The sequence below is a fragment of the Chiloscyllium plagiosum genome, chromosome 1 (genome assembly GCF_004010195.1).
Source record: "Chiloscyllium plagiosum isolate BGI_BamShark_2017 chromosome 1, ASM401019v2, whole genome shotgun sequence".
Taxonomy (NCBI): Eukaryota; Metazoa; Chordata; class Chondrichthyes; order Orectolobiformes; family Hemiscylliidae; genus Chiloscyllium; species Chiloscyllium plagiosum.
In genome coordinates this window covers 121,772,904-121,792,903 of record NC_057710.1, presented here as the reverse complement: position 1 = coordinate 121,792,903, position 20,000 = coordinate 121,772,904, and the positions used below count along the sequence as shown (strand labels likewise).

At 40.8% G+C, this 20,000-nt stretch overlaps 2 protein-coding genes across 10 annotated transcripts in view; one reads left to right on the top strand and one right to left on the bottom strand.

The window, feature by feature from the left end:
- The window catches only part of ptpn13 (protein tyrosine phosphatase non-receptor type 13), a 263,474-nt gene extending 257,064 nt beyond the window's left edge, over positions 1-6,410 (top strand). For all 5 annotated transcript variants that reach the window (XM_043695955.1, XM_043695937.1, XM_043695928.1 and 2 more), the window contains 2 exons: positions 3,165-3,227; positions 5,703-6,410. In XM_043695955.1, coding sequence (XP_043551890.1) covers positions 3,165-3,227; positions 5,703-5,789 — 150 coding nt within the window. In that variant the 3' untranslated portion in view covers positions 5,790-6,410. The remainder of the gene's footprint in view (positions 1-3,164; positions 3,228-5,702) is intronic.
- Positions 6,411-13,225: 6,815 nt separating this feature from the next.
- LOC122552844 (transmembrane protein 144-like) overlaps positions 13,226-20,000 on the bottom strand; it is a 71,504-nt gene continuing 64,729 nt past the window's right edge. For 3 of the 5 annotated variants that reach the window (XM_043695879.1, XM_043695870.1, XM_043695889.1), the window contains 2 exons: positions 19,192-19,245; positions 13,226-15,033 (listed from right to left, as the gene is read on the bottom strand). In XM_043695879.1, the coding sequence (XP_043551814.1) occupies positions 14,938-15,033; positions 19,192-19,245 (150 nt within the window). In that variant the 3' untranslated portion in view covers positions 13,226-14,937. The remainder of the gene's footprint in view (positions 15,034-19,191; positions 19,246-20,000) is intronic. The other 2 variants (XM_043695904.1, XM_043695898.1) reach the window with 2 other exon arrangements.

Below are 20,000 nucleotides of genomic sequence, written 5' to 3'. Positions count from 1 at the left end.
ATATGGAGTTGGAAGGCTTGCTGAGTTGCTTAACTGACTCATTTGCATGTGTCTTTAACAAGGAGGACAATGTCCAAGTCATAGTAAAATAGCAGGTAATTGTGATTAGTATGAGCTAATCAAAGTAGAAGTTATTAGAAAAGTTGCTAAAAACCGATAAATAACCAGGATGCTGAAGTTCATAAGAATGGAAATTGCGGAGCAACTGGCCATAATCTTCTCAATCCTCCTCGAATGTAGTGCCAGAGGACAGGAGAATTTCAAGTGCTACCCTTATTCAAAAATGATTTAAAAGGCATCTGGATGGATATATGAATAGGAAGGATTTAGAGGAAAATGGGCCAAATAGGACTTGATTTACTTAGGATATCTGGTCAGCATGGACAGGTTGGACCGAAGGGTCTCTTTCCATGCTGTATACCTCAATCACTTTGTAAACTAAGTAACTACGGACTAGGCAATTCAACTTTAATGATGGGAAAGTTTTTAGAAGTGATAATCCGGAACACAGTTAGCAGTCACTTGAGCATGTTCTCTGTGTAGATTAATTAAAGCCAGCATAGTTATCAATGGTAATTCATGTTTTTTTTTGTACATGGGAAATGGGCATCACTGGTAAAGCCAGCAGTTATTACCTATTCTTAACTGCACCAATATACCTTTTTTTGATAAGGTAACAGAAATGCTTGGAGTGAATGCAATTGATATGGTGTATTTCCACTTCCGAAAGGCATTTGATAAACTACCAAAAAAAAGGTGAAGCCCAGTGAATAAAGACAGTGGCAGCATGATGCAAAGTTGGCCAAGTGACAGGAAATGGAAAGGACTGTTGAATTCTTGTGATGACCTAGAATTGGGTGTAGAGGGAAGTTAACCTGAGACAGATATTCATGGCGTTCAAGAGGGCATTGCTGGCCTGGTGGAATGGGTGGACATGTGACAAGTAAAATTTAAAACCGAAAACTAAAAAATGGTACATTTAGCCTGAGAAGAGGCATAATAAAGTAGAGCAGTTCTGTAGGAGGTGCAGAAACACTCAGGAAAACAACTTGTTGAAGATTGTTGAGGCATTTGAGGAGGTGGTTGAAAAGGCACATCAGACCCTGGGCTTTCCAAATAGAAGCACTGCTGGCAATAGCAAAGAAGCTATAAAGAAGCTTTTATAAAACATTGTAAAGTGCCAAGTCCAGAATTATACACAAAGATTGTGAAGTCCTTGAGAGGGAATTTGGGAATATTTCCAGGGATGGGGGATTTCAGTTGCATGGTTCGCGTGGAGAAGCTGGAGTTGGTTTTCCTGAGGAGAAGAAAAGGTGAGAAGATTTGATGTTCAAAATCATAAGGGGCCGTGGCAGATCATCATTGATCTAAGGTGATTTGCAAAAGAACTAATGGGAAAACCAGAAAAGCATTTTTGCGCAATGAATGCTTAGCATCTGAAATGCACTGTGGGAGTACTGAGGAGAAAAAGAGAAATGCAGGGCTCCTGAGTAAGGGTCGGCTAGTAAAGTGACTTCTCCAGATATTAGCCAGGATACATACAACACTGTGAACAGCTTGTTCTTGTGCTGTACCCAGTATACGATTTTATGAAATTCTCAGCCTTAATTCAAAATTGTTTTGTTGTGTGGCAATTCCGAACTTGAATTCAACAGGAAAGGTTTAATTATACTATAAAACAGAAGATTTATTTTCAGTCTGCAGCTTCCATCAAAATAATGAATAATGTCTATCCTAACTCTCACTTAATCCCAGTCAACCATGATCTCACACTGACTACAATGTATTGGTCCCAGTTCAGCAAAGTCTTGATTTTTAAAATGCTCATCCTTGTTTACAGATTTCTGTCAGGGCTCATCTCTCCTTTATTCTGAAACCTCCACCAGCACTACAACCTCTTGAGATATCAATGCTCATCCATATCTAGTCTTTTGAATTTGCATGATTTTACTTGTTTGAGCATTGATGATACTGCTTTCAACTTTGTAGATCCTACACCCTGGAATTCATCAATAAACCTCTCCATCTCTAAGTCCCCCTCTCTCCATCTGTAACTCCTTTTCCTTTTAAGATTTTCCGTTAGACCTGCCTCTTCAACCCAGCTGGAGAAAGTGAGGTCTGCAGATGCTGGAGATCAGAGCTGAAAATGTGTTGCTGGAACAGCGCAGCCGGTCAGGCAGCATTCAGGGAACAGGAGAATTGACGTTTCGGGCATAAGGGCTTCCTGAAGAAGGGCTTATGCCCGAAACGTCGATTCTCCTGTTCCCTGGATGCTGCCTGACCTGCTGCGCTTTTCCAGCAACACACTTTCAGCTCTTCAACCCAGCTATTGATCAATCATAATATCACTTTGTGCCTCAGAGTCAAATTGTGTTAGATAATCTCTCATGGTAAGTGTTTTTAGGATGTTTTCTTACATTCAAAAACACTAACTTAATATTATTTTGATGTCATGTTATTATGAAATGCATTTCAGCAGCTAGGGCTGCATTATAGAAATGGACCTAAAAGCAATACCTGTACTTGTGCAGTTTCGTTTTTGAAATGCAAATAATGAAAATCACAGGATAAATTAGTTTTACCATACAGCGCACATGTTAACAGAAAGTAAAGATTTCTATCATTTTGTTATCCGTAAAGATTAAGGAAAACTGAGAAAAGACAGTAGATGCACCTTTTGATTTCTCTCTACCTTACAGTATCTGTTATACTGAGTCAGTTGCATTTTGTGAAATCTAGTTTTGAACAATGGCTTGGATTTATTGCCCTTGGTTTGAAATGGTGTAAGGAATTTTGGTCAGTTTTCATTTTATTTCAAATAACACTATAATACAAGGTCGCTAGTTTGCCTCTTGGGTATGCCCATGGATTTGTGCTTCTAATCAAGTTTTTAATAATATATTGAATGGCTAAAACAAAAAACCTGTCAATTGTTCTGACCGTACATGAAGAATGGTAGCTTGACTGATGCAAAGGAGGGTTATTTTCACAGATGGAATGGAAAGCTAATGTAAATTAGAGAGAGTAGCATGAAAGAGTTGAATAGTAATGCTCCCTTTTATTAGATTTTGTTGGTTTGAAACCTCTGTGTTGCAGAGTTCTAATCACATTTGTTCTGTTGGATTGCTACTCACTTTGCAACTCTTCCTTTTGTCTGCCAACAGTTTGACATTTCTCACATTGTTGAAACTATGAGATGCCAGCGATATGGGATGATCCAGACTGAGGTGAGTTTTCAGGAAGATAAAATCTGTTTAATTGCTAAGTGGAAATTGTCCTTTATTGCTGCCGTCTAGGCTGGTGAAATCACTTAAAGGATACAAGTACACACCAAGTTTTGAGGAAGTGTGCAGCAGAGTTCTGCTCTGGTCACTTTACAGTACTGTACATTATTTACATTGAATGATATTCTTGTGTGGACAAAAGAACAAAAAGTACTTTCCAGTTATAATGTTTCTTTTCTGTTAAGTCCGCATAAAATCCTACTAGCAAAATCTGAAAACAAAAACCCAAAGTGCTAGAGATCAGAGAAGTTGGAGTATTTGCATATTGCTGGGGGGCGGGGGGAGAGTGGAAGTGGGGTATTCTAATTCCACTGGATGCAAAAAGTAGTAAATGTTCCAGTATGAGGCAGGGGCATATGTGCAGACTGGGGAGAATGTGTAAACTCCACCCAGTCACCCAAGGCTGAAATTGAACCTGGGAACCTGACGCTTTGAGGCACCAGTGCTAATCACTGAGCCAAGTTATTACATCAGTTATTTAATTTTATTTCTCCAAACTGGTTGTTACCTATGTACAGGTAATTTCATAAATTTTACAAGCCCCGTCACCTCACAGCCATTCCACTGAAAAAAGATATAGAAATTATGGAGGTGGCGCAAGAACCATTTCCAAGGATAGAAGAAATGTGGACTAACAGGTTACGTATCTTCCTTGGTAATAGAACTCTGAGAGGTGTCCTGATAAAAGTCGAAACTTATAAAAAGTTTTGATCGAGTAGGCATAACAAGAATGTTTCCACTTGAAGGAAAGAATATAACTGGAGCCTAACAATATAAAATACGCACCAAGAAATCAAATAGTCAATTTCAAAGAAGCACCTTTACTCAGAGTGGAAGCAATGGATGATTGAATGAATAGCATATATACATTTTTTAAAATTCATTCACAGGATGACCGTGTCACTGGCTAGGCTGGCATTAATTGCCCATAAGAGTCATCCATAATGCTGTGGGTCTGGAGTCACATGAATACCACACCAGATAAGGATGGCAGCTTCCTTCCCTAAAAGACATTGGTTAACCAGATGGGAGTTTCTAACAATCGACGTCAGATTCGTGCTTGTCATTAAACTCTTAATTCCAGATTTTCATTGAATTCACATTCCACCATCTGCTATGGCAGTATTCAAACCCGGCTCCTGGAGGATTACCTGAGACTTTGGATGAACAGTCATGAGATAATACCGCTAGGCCATCGCTTCTGCTGGGAGAAGCGAGACAAACGTATGAAGGAGAAAGGAATGGATAATTGAGGAAAGTTAGGAGCAGGCTCAAGTGTAGCCTGGTTAGACTTGTTGAGACCTGTTATAGGTCCTATGTAAGACACATTTTAAGGTGTTTTGGTTTATTATAAAGTTCTGTACTTGATAAACTCATGAGCACGGTTATACTAAAAAGGCTATTATGAATTTATAACAGTCCAACTTAAAAATGCAGACTATAATTATCATGACACCAGGTTATAGTCTAGCAGGTTTATTTAAAATCATAAGCTTTCAGAGCACTGCTCCATCATCAGCTGACTTTGAAAGCTTGTGATTTTAAGTAAACCTGTTGAACTATAACCTAGTGACTTCTGACTTTGTCCACCTCAGTCCAACACCGGCATCTCCACACTATAATTATCCACAGTAATGTATTCAGTTCTGTCACTGCTTTTCATTAACAGTTTTATGAAGTTGGTGGTAGATGGGGCATTACATGCTTTACTGTTTGCATGTTTTCCATCTTTCAGAAGAGATGTTAAAACAAGGTTCCCTATGCTCTCTTAGGTGAATGTAAAATATCCCATGACACTACTTTGAAGAGGAGGGGAAGTATTATCCCTGATAGCCTACCTGATATTTACCGGTAGCTCAGTAGTTTGGACAGCTGATTGGTGATGCAGCGTGGCACCAAAAGTGGGAAGCCAATTCCCATACTGGCTGAATTTGCTTTTTCAACTTTGCCACTCACCTGAGGTGTAGAGTCCCTTAGGTTAAATTCGCCACCAGTCATGTCTCTCTAATGAGGGAGTAACCCATTTGTCTTCTGGGAACTTCTAGCAACTTTACCTTTACCTCTTAATTAATAGCACTTAAACAAATGTTTGCTGTATTTTCAGTTTTGATGAAGGGTCACTAGACCTGAAATGTTAACCTAACGTCTCTCCACAGATACTGCCAGAGCTGCTGAGATTTTCCAGCAATATCTGTTTCAGTTTGATTTTTTTTTTATTTGCTGTTTGTGGGAGTTTTCTGTACATACGTTTTTGTCATGTTTACTGGATTGCAATAGTGAATACACTGAAGTATTTTATTACCTGTGAAATGCTTTGGGATGTTTTGTGGTCTTAAAAGGAGTTAAGTAAATGCAAGTCCTTTTTTGTTTAAACGTAATGATGCTGTGTTCAACAAAGTTTTATGTTCCTGTATGCAGGCTCAGTATATATTCTGCTATCAAGTCATCCTATATATTCTGACACAACTTCAACTGAAGGAGAAAGAAACAGCAAAGGCACAATGAACACTTTCAAATGGTTTGTAACTAGAACAGGACTACAGCAATAAAAAGCTGCTTTTGCCAGCAAGAAACCAGCCTTATTCTCCGGATGCACGAAAACTTTGTCTTTGTGTTCAAAGTATTGTAACAGAAATGTCTTTTTAAAACAAAAACTTGCAGGACAAAAATGAGAAATTAAGCAAGACCTTATCAAAAGCTGGTTATTGTGTAGTTTGCATCTGTTGTAAGTTGGAAATTGGAACACCTGTTCAATCAATATGACTTATGCAAATATTGAACTGTGGTAATATTTAAGAATTTGTGACAACTGCATTTAAAACAATTGCTGACCATTTACAAATACATTCAGTCAGATTGCAATATTTGTTTTTTTATTACTATACCACTGTATAGTCCCAAATGAAATCAGTATTGATTTTATACCTTTCAGATTATTGACAATGGTAGCAAATGGTTCCCTGTATAATATATAATTTTTAAATTTGTTTTCATCTTTACCATTTCTTGTACATAGTTAACTTTAAGAAATTTATCCAGATATATCTAAACATATTAACTGGATGCTCCAAAATTGTAAATAAAATGTGGAATTGCCCCAATGAGGGGTCTTTCTTGTGAAAAGTATAACTTGTAATTCTGTTTTTCTCTAATATTATATTTGCCTAAAAAGAATTTGAATTTCTTTCTCGTCATATTTGTAGTTTGCATATAATGTAGGTACATTGAACAGAGAATAAGATGGGAGATTGTTCTTTTTAAAATGAAGTTAAAAATCACACAACACCAGGTTGTAGTCCAAGTACTAGCTTTCGGAACGCTGCTTCTTCGTCAGGTAGCTGTGGAGCAGGATCATAAGACACAGAATTTATATCAAAAGATTACAGTGTCATGCATGCAACTGATAGGATATATTGAACAGACCTAGATTGCTGTTAAGTCTTCCATCTTTTAAAATGGGTTGCAGGTTTTGATACATTAGTATGTAAATCCCAGAACTTCTTTCAAATCACATTCTTGAGATAACATAAGGTCTTATAAGAAAAGTGACATCTTAGCTCGGACAACACATTAAAGGTGTGGGGTTAGAGTCTTATGATCCTGCTCCACAGTTACCTGATGAAGGAGCAGAGTTCTGAAAGCTAGTGGTTCCAAATAAACCTGTTGGACTATTAACCTGGTGCTGTGTGATTTTTAACTTTGTCCACCCCAATCCAACACTGGCACCTCCATATCATTTTTAAAATGACTAATTTGTTTGTCTTTGCAGTCTAAGTTCAAATATTGACAATTCTATTCACAGCGCTACACTTATCATAGAATTCCTACATTGTGGAAGCAGGCCTTTCGGCCCATGGAGTCCGTACCAACCCTTCAAAGAGCATCCCAACCAGACCCAACTCTTCCCCTATCCCTGTAATTCTGCATTTGCCCATGATAAATCCAGCTAGCCTGCACATCCCTGAACATTACTGGGCAATTTAGCATGGCCAGTCCACCCAACCTGTATATGTTTGGACTGTGGGCAGAAACCCACGCAGACACGGGGAGAATGTGCAAACTCCACACGGATAGTCACCAGACAGTGGAATCAAATACAGGTCCCTGGTGCTGTGAGGCAGCAATGCTAGTCACTGTGCCACTCTCTGTCTTTTGTCCTCTGCCTGTTGTATACAGCTATGTGTAAGAAATGCTGATGGAAGCAGACCCAATTCTAGCACAAATATTGTACTTAAGTATGATTGCACCAGTATCTCCAGCTGCAGAGACAACTGCAGGGAATACCTGTTTAGCTTTTTTTACTGCTGGGATAGAGCAACATTGTTCATGTCATATATTCTCATATTTTCTGGTCACTGTTAGCTTGTAGCATGTTGCATACTAACAATGGCCTGGATTTTACAACCACTGGTGAAGCAAGGGATGCCTTCCTGAAGCACCTAGCAGTCCATGTTGTGAGAATTTTAACTCTACCACTACACAATTGATTGCAATGGTGATTCCCAGAGTCAGTGGAGTGCTACAGGAATCAGTATCAAGGCCAGAATTATTGACAATATATAGTTATGACTTAGATGAGAGATATAAATGTACTATAGCCAAGTTTGCAGATGAGAAAAGAAAATAAGGTGGGAAGGCAAGTGGTGAGGATGACAGCGTCTGCAGAGGAATTATAGGAAGGTTAAGCAAATGGGCAAAAACTTGGCTGGTGGAATATAGTGTGGGACAATGTGAAGGTATGCAGTTTGACAGGAAATACTGGGAAGCTGAATGTTATTAAAATGGAGAAAGACTGCAGAAAGCTACAGAAGAATGATTTGTGAATGAATCACAAAAAGCCAGCAAGTTCAGCAGGTAACAGGAAAGGCAAATTAAGTATTGGCCTTTATTTCAAAGGAAATGAAGTATATAAATAGGGACATTTTGCTGAAACCACCCAAGGCACTTAGGTTAGATTACTTACAGTGTGAAAACAGGCCCTTCGGCCCAACAAGTCCACACTGACCCGCCGAAGCGCAACCCACCCAGACCCATTCCCCTACATTTACCCCTTCACCTAACACTATGGGCAATTTAGCATGGCCAATTCACCTAACCTGTACATTTTTGGATTGTGGGAGGAAACCGGAGCACCCAGAGGAAACCCGCGCACTTGTCAGATGGCAGCTGGAATATTGTGGACAGTTTTTGGGCCCTCACCTAAGGAAAGATACTGGCATTGGAGGCAGTCCAGAAAACATTTACTAAGTTGGTACCAAGTATGGTGGTAGAGGTGTGGAGAGAGGTTGAATAGGATGAGCTTGTATTCATTGAAATTTAGAAGAATGAAAGTCAAACTTATCAAAACAAATAAGGTAATGACAGAGCTTGACAGGGTAAGTTCCAATGATTGTTGTTCCCATGTGGGAGAGTCTAGGACCAGAGGGGATAAGAGGTGGCCCATTTAAGACATAGGTTAGGGGAACTTCTTCTCTGAGAGTAATGAATTTGTGAAATTCTTTACTGCAAAGTGCTGTTGAGGTTGGATTGTTAAGTATATTCAAGGTTGAGGGAAGGGAATCAAGAGTTATGGGGAAAAGGCAGGAAAGTGGAATTGAGGATTATCAGTTCAGCCATGAGCTCATTGAAATGCAGGGCAAACACAATGGGCTGAATGGCCTATTTCTGCTGCCACGTCCTATGGTCTTTTTGTGTTTTCACCACATCAAACACACTGCTTCTGCCCCCTGACCACCATGGTTTACATCACTTCCTTTGGTGAGGTCACTAATGATGCCATGACCACACCCACTTGAGACAGTCTCTGCCCCCAATCCCAACGCCAGCCCTGCCATGTTTTTACCAAAACACTTGACCTCCCCCTCACTGAGGATGAACGATCAGTATTCAGTAAAGGTCTCACCTTCATCTCACTATGCTCTTGGGTCAACAAATTCCACATGCATTGCAACATTAAACTTTTCTTCCGCCGCCTCCGCATTACTTTTTCCATCGGGTCACCCACCCACCCACCCTTTGAGGACCCCTTCCACTTCAAACATACTCCATCCACTTGGACACCCCATGCTGGTCTGTTACCCAGCTTCGATCTCTTCATCTCCAATTGCAGCCCTGACATTGACCGCCTCAACCTGTCCAATCTCTCACCCTCACAAAGCGCAGCCCTCCACTCCAACCCCAACTCCCAACCAAACCAACAGATGGGGTGGGGGGGGGCGGGATGGCATGCAGTGGTAGTTTGTCACACCAACCTCTACACTGCTGCAGGCAGGTGCCAACTCATCGATAGCCCCTTCCACTGCCCCCTCAACCATGACCTCATCTCCCATCACCAAAGCATCATCTCCCAGATCATCCACAACCTCATCCCCTCAAGGGATCTCCCACCAATGGCCTCCAACCTCTTGGTCTGGGTGCCTTGCACTATCTGGTTCTACCTCCTACCCAAAATTCACAAACCTGACTGCCTCGATTTACCCATCATCACCGCCTGTACCTGCTCCACCAAACGTATCTCCACATATCTTGGCACTGTTATGTCCCCCTTGATCCAGGATCTCCCCACATACATTCGGGACACTACCCACGCCTTCCACCTCCTCCATGACGTTCAGTTCCCCAACCCCTAACGCTTCATCTTCACCATGGACATCCAGTCCCTGCACACATCCATCCACCAGGGCAAAGGCCTCCAAACCCTCTGTTTCTTCCTCTCCCACCTCCCAACCAGTACCCTTCCACTGACACATTTATTCAATTTGCAGAACTAGTCCTCACCCTCAACAACTTTTCCTTTACAATCTTCCCACTTCCTCCAGACCAAAGGGGTAGCCATGGGGTCCCACATGGGCCCCAGCTATGCCTGCCATTTCGGGTACGTGGAATAGTCCATCTTCCGCAGTTACACCAGCATCATTCACCACCTTTTCCTCCATTACACCGATGACTGTGTCAGTGCCACCTCGTGCTCCCACGAGGAGGTTGAACAGTTCATCAATTTCACAAACACCTTCCATCCTGACCTCAGGTTTACCTGGACCACCTCCGATAACTCCCTGCCCTCCCTGAACATCTCCATCTCCGACGACCGGCTCAACACTGGCATCTACTTCAAACCCACCTCCCCCCAATATCCCCCCACCCCGGTAAGATGCCCTCCAGTGCACCTCCGTCCTTGAACCCCACTCCTCCAACTGCAACAAGATAGAACCGCCCAGTCCTTACATTCCACTCCACTAATCTCCAGATGTAGCACATTATCCTCCACCATTTCCACCACCTACGATCAGATCCCACCCCATCTGCATTCCACAGAGACCATTCCCTCGGTGACTTCCCTGTTAGGTCCATGCAAACCCCACCCACCCATCCTCCACTCCTGGCACCTTCTGTTGCTGCCGCAAAAGGTGTGAAACTAATGCCCACACCTCCTCCCTCACCTCCATCCAAGGCTCCAACGGATCCTTTCACATCCGAAGATTTTTTTTTGTCAAACTGCTGATGTGGCCATTAAATGAGCTGTATTCGTCCATTATGAAAACTCAAGCAGCTTCGTTTTTCCTCTTTGGCTGCTGTCAGCAATTTGGATATGTGATTTTGTTAATAAGTAGAAACAGCTGTCCCTCAGGTAGTCACCTTTCTTCAGCTAAGACAATAAGTGGGGCAGAGGGGGGAGATTGGTGTTACCTAACTGCATTGGAATCTACCCACACCAACCATCCACATTCATGAGTGGAAGTCAGAAAGCCAAGAATAGGATCCTCTCTCGAGTTGTACTTTGACCAATAGAGATCATTCACCCTTAAAAAGATTCGTATTATAAGAGTTCTCCGCCAGAGATTGTCCTGCACCTCCACACACATCATCTACTATGTCCGTTGTTCTCGATGTGGTCTCCTCTACATTGTGGAGACAGGACGTCAACTGATGGAATGTTTCCGGGAACATCTCTGGGACACACGCACCAAACAAACCCACCGCCACCGAGCCGACTACTTTAACTCCCCCTCCCACTCCACCAAGCACATGCAAGTCCTGGGCCTCCTCCACCGCCAATTCCAAGCCCTTGACGCCTGGAAGAAGAATGCCTCATCTTCCACCTTGGGACCCTCCAACCACACAGCATGAAAGTCAATTTCACCGGTTTCCTCATCTCCTCTTCCCCCATTCACATTCCAGATCCAACCCTCCAACTCGGCACCACCCTCTTGAACTGTCCTCCCTGTTCACCTTCCTTCCCACCTGTCCACTCCACCCTCCCCTCTGACCTATTACCATCATCCCCCACCTGCATCTGCCTATCACCTTCCCCCAGCCCAACTCCCACCCTCCTATTTTTCTCTCAGCACGTTTCCCCCTGCTCCCCCACCACATTCCATGTTCCTGATGAAGGGCTTATACCCGAATAGTTGATTCCCCTGCCTCTCGGATGCTGCCTAATCTGCTGTGCTTCCTTTGCCACACTTTTTGACACGTTTCAATTACCAATCTTCAGAAATACAGGCCCACGTTTACCATACTGTGAGATGAGATCTGAGCTTCCAGTGTTGCCACGAACCATATTGAAGTTGGATGGGCTCGAAGGTAGAAGACAGAGGGTGGTGGTGGAGGGTTGTTTTTCAAACTGGAGGCCTGTGACCAGTGGAGTCCCACAAGGATCGGTGCTGGGTCCACTAATTTTCATCATTTATATATATGATTTGGATGTGAGCATAAGAGGTATAGTTAGTGAGTTTGCAGATGACAGCAAAATTGGAGGTGTAGTGGACAGCGAAAAAGGTTACCTCAGATTACAATGGGATCTTGATCAGATAGGCCAATGAGCTGAGAAGGGGCAGATGGAGTTTAATTTAGATAAGTGTGAGGTGCTGTATTTTGGGAAAGCAAATCTTAGCAGGACTTATACACTTAATGGTAAGGTCCTAGGTAGTGTTGCTGAACAAAGAGACCTCGGAATGCAAGTTCATAGCTCCTTGAAAGTGGAGTCGCAGGTAGATAGGATACTGAAGAAGGCGTTTGGTATGCTTACCTTTATTGGTCAGAGTATTGAGTGCAGGAATTGGGAGGTCATGTTGCGGCTGTACAGGACATTGGTTAGGCCACTGTTGGAATATTGCGTACAATTCTGGTCTCTTTCCTATCAGAATGATGTTGTGAAACTTGAAAGGGTTCAGAAAATATTCACAAGGATGTTGCCAGGGTTGGAGGCTTTGAGCTAGCAAGAGTAGCTGAATAGGCTGGGGCTGTTTTCCCTGGAGCGTCAGAGGCTGAGGGGCGACTTTACAGAGGATTACAAAATCATGAGATGCCATGGATAGGAGAATTAGACAAAGTCTTTTCCCTAGAACTAGAGGGCATAGGTTTAGGGTGAGAGGGGAAAGATATAAACGAGACTTATGGGGCAACGTTTTCACACAGAGGGTAGTACGTGTATGGAATGAGTTGCCAGAGGAAGTGTTGGAGGCTAGTACAATTGCAACATATAAAAGGCATTTGGTTGGGTATATGAACAGAAAGAGTTTGGAAGGATATGGGCCCGGTGCTGGCAAGTGGGACGAGATTGGGTTGGGATATCTGGTCGGCAGAGACAGGTTAGACCAAAGGGTCTGTTTCCATGCTGTACACCTCTATGACTCTATGAGATGAGCTTCTCAGAGAAATGGCCACTGTCCTGGCATCTTTAGGTCTCATTTAAATTGTGTGAAGCCATTTTGAGTTACTGGTAGTAGGTTTCCACCTGTACTATATTAATCAGAATGCATGATGATAGGTTTTTAATTGTGTCTCATGTTTCCTTGAGTTAAATGAGCAATGTTAAAATTGCTTAGCTATTTAGGATCATGTACTGTACTTAACTTTTCATGTTAAACCAAAGAAGGGTGCAATATTTCTCTTGGAAAATCATGATACAAACACACTCCAAGCTAAATCATAGTGGGAAACAAATGTCAAGTAATCTTTATTTACATTTTCCTTTCTACACAAATGTATTGCATAGCTATCATTCTTCACCACTGATTCCCTGGTGCTTCACCTTACAATCTAAATAGATTATTGCTCAAAAAATATTCACCAATTAAATCTTACATGCTGAAGACAGACCATCAGTTCTGATCATTGATTTTCCACAAATAACACAATTACAAATCTTTTTCTCCTCTGTAACTCAATTAATTAGTCCTCTCATCTTTCTATTCGCTGTTGTAAAAGCATCTTCAAATATTTTAATATTATAACCTTATTTTTAGCTAATGTGCACTCTCCCTTCCCAACACTGAATAGGAATACTCGTCCTCCAATTATGCTGTTTAGATCTTGCTTTACGCATTCATTTATTTTTAAAAGGAAGAGAGTGTGCCATGTTGAGTAAATATTTTTGTGATTGGGTGCCTCTGATTTTGACTAATCAATGTGACCTACTTGATCTCAAGATTCCTGATTGGAATTCTTATTCAACAACACTTTCCTAACACTTTAACCTGTTAAGATGAATGACTTGATTGCATTAGTAATTGGTTAATATTAAACATTTAATATTTTGGTGGGCACAAACCTATCCACAGGGAATCTTGAGAATTGGGTTGAAGTGCCCTTTTTGCTTTTATGGTATTCTATGTCCTTTATTTGTGACTCTGATTTTTGTTTTTGCCTCCATTTCCTCAACCTGCTAATGCCATCTTAATTTATGGAGGCCTCCTCTTAGGTTGCTCCATAGAGTAAAAACAAAACAAGGAATGGATGAAAATAACTGAATCAGAGGGGTTTGGACTGAGTGGTCTATCTGAGATAAGGGCATTCACCATCGTCCTAAAGCTCCCTGAAAAATCTTGCAATCACTGTTGTGTGGATTTCACCTTTCCTAATAAACTCCAATTTTGGACTGACTGAGGAGATCTCTGGCGCCCAGCAGCAGTGGTATCATTTGCAAGCTAAACAGCCAATCACTTTTTTTACAGCCAAAAATCAATAATTATGATTTAACACATTGTTTAACAAGAATGCATTTTACATCAGGATTAATAACATAAAAAGTGGAAACTCACATCAAATTAATCTAAATGAATTCTATTGGCAGTGACTCTCTGTGGACAAGTTAGAAATCACTGACAGCAATTTCTGGACTTCTGTGCTGATGTCAAAAGATCTCGTCAGTTTCACAATGTATTTGAGGTGACTGCCAGCAATTACACCACTGATATTGACTATAAAGTCCAAGCCATATGGAATGAAGGGAGAACATGCACACAGGATATTCTGCTGTAACTTGTACAGATAATAACCTTTTCTTGTTACACAAATTGCCTCCTTTATTAGCATACAGTCCAACTCAAAAAAAATGTACAGGGAATAGAATAGAATCCTGGTAAGAGACTGAGAATCAGTCTCAGCATTACAATAACACTTTTCTGCTAAAACGCTACTTACAATTAATTTCTGCTTTTTAATGACTACATAGTGTATTTAAATCAATGCACTTCAACTAGAAGTGCATCTATGTTATGATATTTGCGTCAACTTAGACATTTGACATAATATTGCACACAAAAATACAATCAAATATTTATTATAATTTGTATCAGGTTCAGTACAGAAGGGTTTTTATTCCTTCTGAGAGACGGTAGGTACTCTGCTATTCTGTTTTCCACGATGTGCATTAGGCAATTCCCTCTATTTTAGATAAGCCTATGAGTATTGTTCCAGTAACTGCAACTGCAAGTACTACACCCAGGATTATGAAGTTCTGTAAACCCTGGAGACAGAACAATTATAACTTGTTTAAATATCAGGAAATAAACTATATTTTAATTTGATCAATGCATTGAATTAAATTACTAAAAATTCATTGATTGAGGGAGGACTAACACCAAACAGCAAAGTGAGCATATCTTTATAATTGCTTATCCTGACATTCTGGTAGTCAATGAGAGCTTGTGTGCTTGTTTTTAGCCATCCATTCCATTATATGTGCATCTGTTCAGCACAACTTCACCAGCAGCAGTATGTTTTGTAAAGATGTTAGAGTAGGTGTGATTGTACTGAACCGAGAAAGCAGAACCAATCGGGGCAACGTCTCATGGAGTGGTTCTCTTTTGTGAATAACACATGTTTTGGGGCATTGTGCAAGAATTCTATTTAGATTTAACATTACAGACCATTCTAATAAATTGACCATGAATCCCTAAATGAGATTTTGTCTAAACCACTCATATCCTTTTACGTAAACCACTAAGGGTCAAACAGCAAATGGTTGACACAATAGGCTAACTTATTGAAATGTATACTGGGCTACTATGATTCACCTCTCTTTGTTGATCGTATTTATTTTGTATGTGTGAATAAAAATGCAGAGCAAGACAAATTAACAGTATTTGATACCTTGAGTTAGATTTTACTATGTGTGAGATAGTCCCTTGGAACAAGGATATCAATTGTATATAAAGGTTTTTAGTATGGAGAATGTTGCGCTGCAAATATCACAAGGTTGCTGTTTGACAGGAAAGTCTTCCACCCTTACTGTCTGCCAAAGGGTATCAGCAGGATTGACAAATTTATCATCAATCTGTTTGGTCATGTTCTGTGACCATCAAGTTCTGGGTAGGATTGAACCCAGAACCTCTGAGCCATTACCACTGTGCCACAAGACATCCTGATTTTACTACAAAATAATGTCTGCTGTTAGTTAGACATACTTTTTTACTTTAACATTAACATTTTTGCAAGGCAGGTTGCTGGCAGGGCAATGGGATAACATTCCAAAGATGGACGCTGTCAGCTGGGATCTAAGTGAGCAAGACTAGAAACTGTGCATCGCCTTAACCAACCAAATTGAAGAATTGAAAAATTGTCAACGCAAGGATTGCAAATAACCTGCAAATTAAAGCAAGTGAATTCAAAGTCGCATCAGATGCAACAACGGGAATAAAAATAGAGAAGGCAAGATTGGATAAAGAGAGAGAAAAAAATAAACAAATGAAAGGTTAAAATAATGGTTGACTGTTTTAAACTAAACAATAAAAATCTAAAGGAATGAGATTCCTTACTCTAATCATAATCAGGTACTAAAAAGAAACAGAAAATGAGCAAGACTTTTTTTTGGTGAATTTAATTTATAACTATCCAACGATCAAAATAACTGAGAAATTCAACTTATCTTAATGGTGAAGCATTGAGATACTTGATGCACAGGTTACATTGATATAGCACTTTTAATGGAGTAGAACATGCCAAGTATAATTAGCTGAAGAAGAGCTCAGTCAAAGGGAGATTTTATGGGGAGATTTAAAGCAGGAAGGAAAGATGAAACAATGGCCAAGTATAAGGACATGATCCAACACCTTAGAGCTTGAGTTGCTGAAGGCACAGCCAACAATAATGGAAGGCAATAAGACTGAAGGCAATTACACAAATGTGTAATTGAGGGGCAGGTCCACGATGAGATTTGAAAACAAGGTCTGCAGGCCATGAAGCATGTAGTTCAGACAGTTGAATAGGACTGGATTCAAGATTAGATATGGGCAGTGGAGTTTTGAATGAGCTGACATAGATGATGAAAGGCTGGCCAGAACAGTGTATGGATAATCAACTTTTGAGGTAGCAAAGGCAAGTATTTAAGAGTAGATGAGTTCAGGTAGAAGTAAAATAGAGATGGTTACTGAGATGGAAGCAGACAGTCTTGATGATTGAATAGATATTTAATTGGAATCTCATCATGGAGTCAAATAGAACACCAAGATTGTGAATAGCCTGCTTCAGCATCAGATAGTTACTGGGAAGAGGAACGGAGAAATTGAGGACTGCAGATGCTGGAGATCAGAGTCAAAGCATGTGGTGCTGGAAAAGCACAGCCGGTCAGGCAGTTTCCAAGGAAGAGACGGCTTGTGCCCCAAATGTTCATCCTCCTGTTCCTCAGATGCTGCCTGACCTGCTGTGCTTTCCCAGCAACACACTCTTTGACTGGGAAGAGGAATGGTTTGGGGACTTGAGAACAAAGTTTATAACAGATTGTGAAAAACAGGAGCTTTAATCTTTCCAACAATTATTGGAAGTAATGTCTTCTCATTTAGTTGTGGTTTTCAGGTAAGCAGTCTGACAAACAGGACAAAATTGAGGAGTTGACAGAGGTGGTGACGTAGTGGAGCTGGATTTCATTAACGTGTATGTAGAACCTGTAACCATTTTTCCATTAGTGTTGCAATATGAATATATACAACTGCAATGAGTCACTGAAGTTGAATAACTACCAGCAGCATCCATCATCCAATAAGTCCCTCAACATCATGAAGAGTGGAGAGCTTGCATTTGGGTTTTCAGCCCACCTGGAGCAGTACCATAAGAGATGAGCAGTTATGTATATATTTGTGGTTGCACTTGTATCTAAAAGAGGCAGCATGGTGGCTCAGTGGTTAACACTGCAGGGTCCCCGGTTCGATTTCAGCCTCGGGTGACTGTCCGTGTGGAGTTTGCACATTTTCCCCGTGTCTGCATGGGTCTCCTCCGGGTTCTCCGGTTTCCTCCCACAGTCCAATGATGTGCAGGTCAGGTGAATTGGCCATGCTAAATTGCCCATAGTGTTAGGTGCATTAGTCAGAGGGAAATGGGTCTGGGTGGGTTACTCCTCAGAGGGTCGGTGTGGACTGGTTGGGCTGAAAGGCCTGTTTCCACACTGTAGGGAATATACTCTGAAACCATTATCATTGAATTGAAGAAGAATATTTTTTCACTGTAACACTTAGTAACAGAATTTTAACTATCAGGAATAAATTACCTTGAAAGCTTGTCCTGGTGGAGAGAATTACTTTAGCTCTACTAAATGTAAATTTCTTAAAAGTAAAATGTTTGACAACAATACTTGAACGCCCTGACTACTGAATATTCACACGAGCTGGGCATCACTAATCAATACCATTTGGTATATTCTTGGACTGAGGAATGTGTTAGACAGTAATTCATACAATTATTACCTAAAATAGACCTACACAGAGTTTAGTCACAGCAAATAGACCATTCGGCTTGATAGTTCTAAGTGATGTATTTACTCTACATAAGCCTCCTTCTATCCTTCTTCACCTCACCCTATTTCAAATATATCTTCCTGCTCCTTCTCCTTCGTGTATTTATCAAGCTTCTCCTTAAATGTGTTTTTGCTCATTTTAACTATTTTCCTTAGCAGTGAGTTCCATATTTGCACAATTGTCGGAGTTAAGAAATATCTTATGAATTCCATATTGGATCGATGAATAACGGTCTTATACTAATGGCCCTTAGTTTTGGCCTCACCCACAACATTTGCATAATTCTAAAGACACCTTATCAAGTCGGTCTCTTTTCCAAACAAAATAACTCCAGTCTATTCAGAGACAAAAACAGAAATTGCTGGAAAAGCTCAGCAGATCTGGCAGCATCTGTGGAGAGAAATCATAGTTAATGTTTCAGCTCAAATGACCCTTCCTCACTCATCCCGAAACATTATCTCTGATTTGTCTCCACAGATGCTGCCAGAGCTGCCGAGCTTTTCCAACAATTTCTATTTTTGTTTCTGATTTACAGCGGCCGAATTTCTTTCAGTTATGACCCAGTCTTTTCAGCCTTTCCTCGGAGTTTCATCCCTATAAATGTTTTGACCATCCTCCATATTCTTTTTGTAATATCAAGGGCAGACCGTTTATGTTTTTGATAGTTTCCTTGCTTTTAAATTCAGTAAGCAGATCTCATCTTTTACAGTTAATTTTAATGACATGTTATTACATCATATCGATTTTTCCTCATAATTCGAGAGCATGGTTTGGTTTCAAGCCATCCATATCTTTTTGTAACATCATCACTACTTGAAAATGTTACTGTTTCCGTTTATTGTCATGGAGTTTCTTAGATTTCGAAAGCTAATCCTTCAAAATTCAGATTAACTGACCTTTATCTCTTTAAAGTAAAATACTCCCCACGTTAGCGAGATTACAGCAGGACCCTGAAAAGTGAAAAGGAAAAGGAAAATTGGGATGATTCTTTTAAGGGTAAGTTGTGAAACTGCTGTTAGTGCAGCAGATAAAGTTAATTCTTCCAGTCCACTTACTTGTGTAAGGGATTGGCACTCATAGTATACAATCTACATGAAATTATACAGTGATTGTTATTTACAATATAAAATGACATTAAATTCATATCTGTCACCCAGCAAAATCATCACATTGGTAATATCATCCTCTCCACAATACATGTGGATAATGTGAGAATGGTAATACAAGGGCAAACCATTGCAGCTGCTGGAAATCTCTAGTATATCAGGAAATTCTCAAAATGGGCGGTGTGCGAGACTTCTGCAGAGAGAGTCATAGAGTTATAGAGATGTACAGCACGGAAACAGACCCTTCAGTCCAACCTCTCCATGCCGACCAGATATCCCAACCTAATCTCACCTGCTAGCACCCGGCCCATATCCCTCCAAACCCTTCCTATTCATATACACATCCAAATGCCTCTTAAATGTTGCAATTGTACTAGCCTCCACCACATCCTCTGGCAGCTCATTCCATACACGCTCCACCCTCTGCATGAAAAGGTTGCCCCTTAGGTCTCCTTTATATCTTTCCCCTCTCACCCAAAACCGATGCCCTCTAGTTCTGGACTCCCCGACCCCAGGGAAAAGACTTTGCCTATTTACCCTATCCATGCCCCTCATAATTTTGTAAGCCTCTATAAGGTCACCCCTCAGCCTCTGATGCT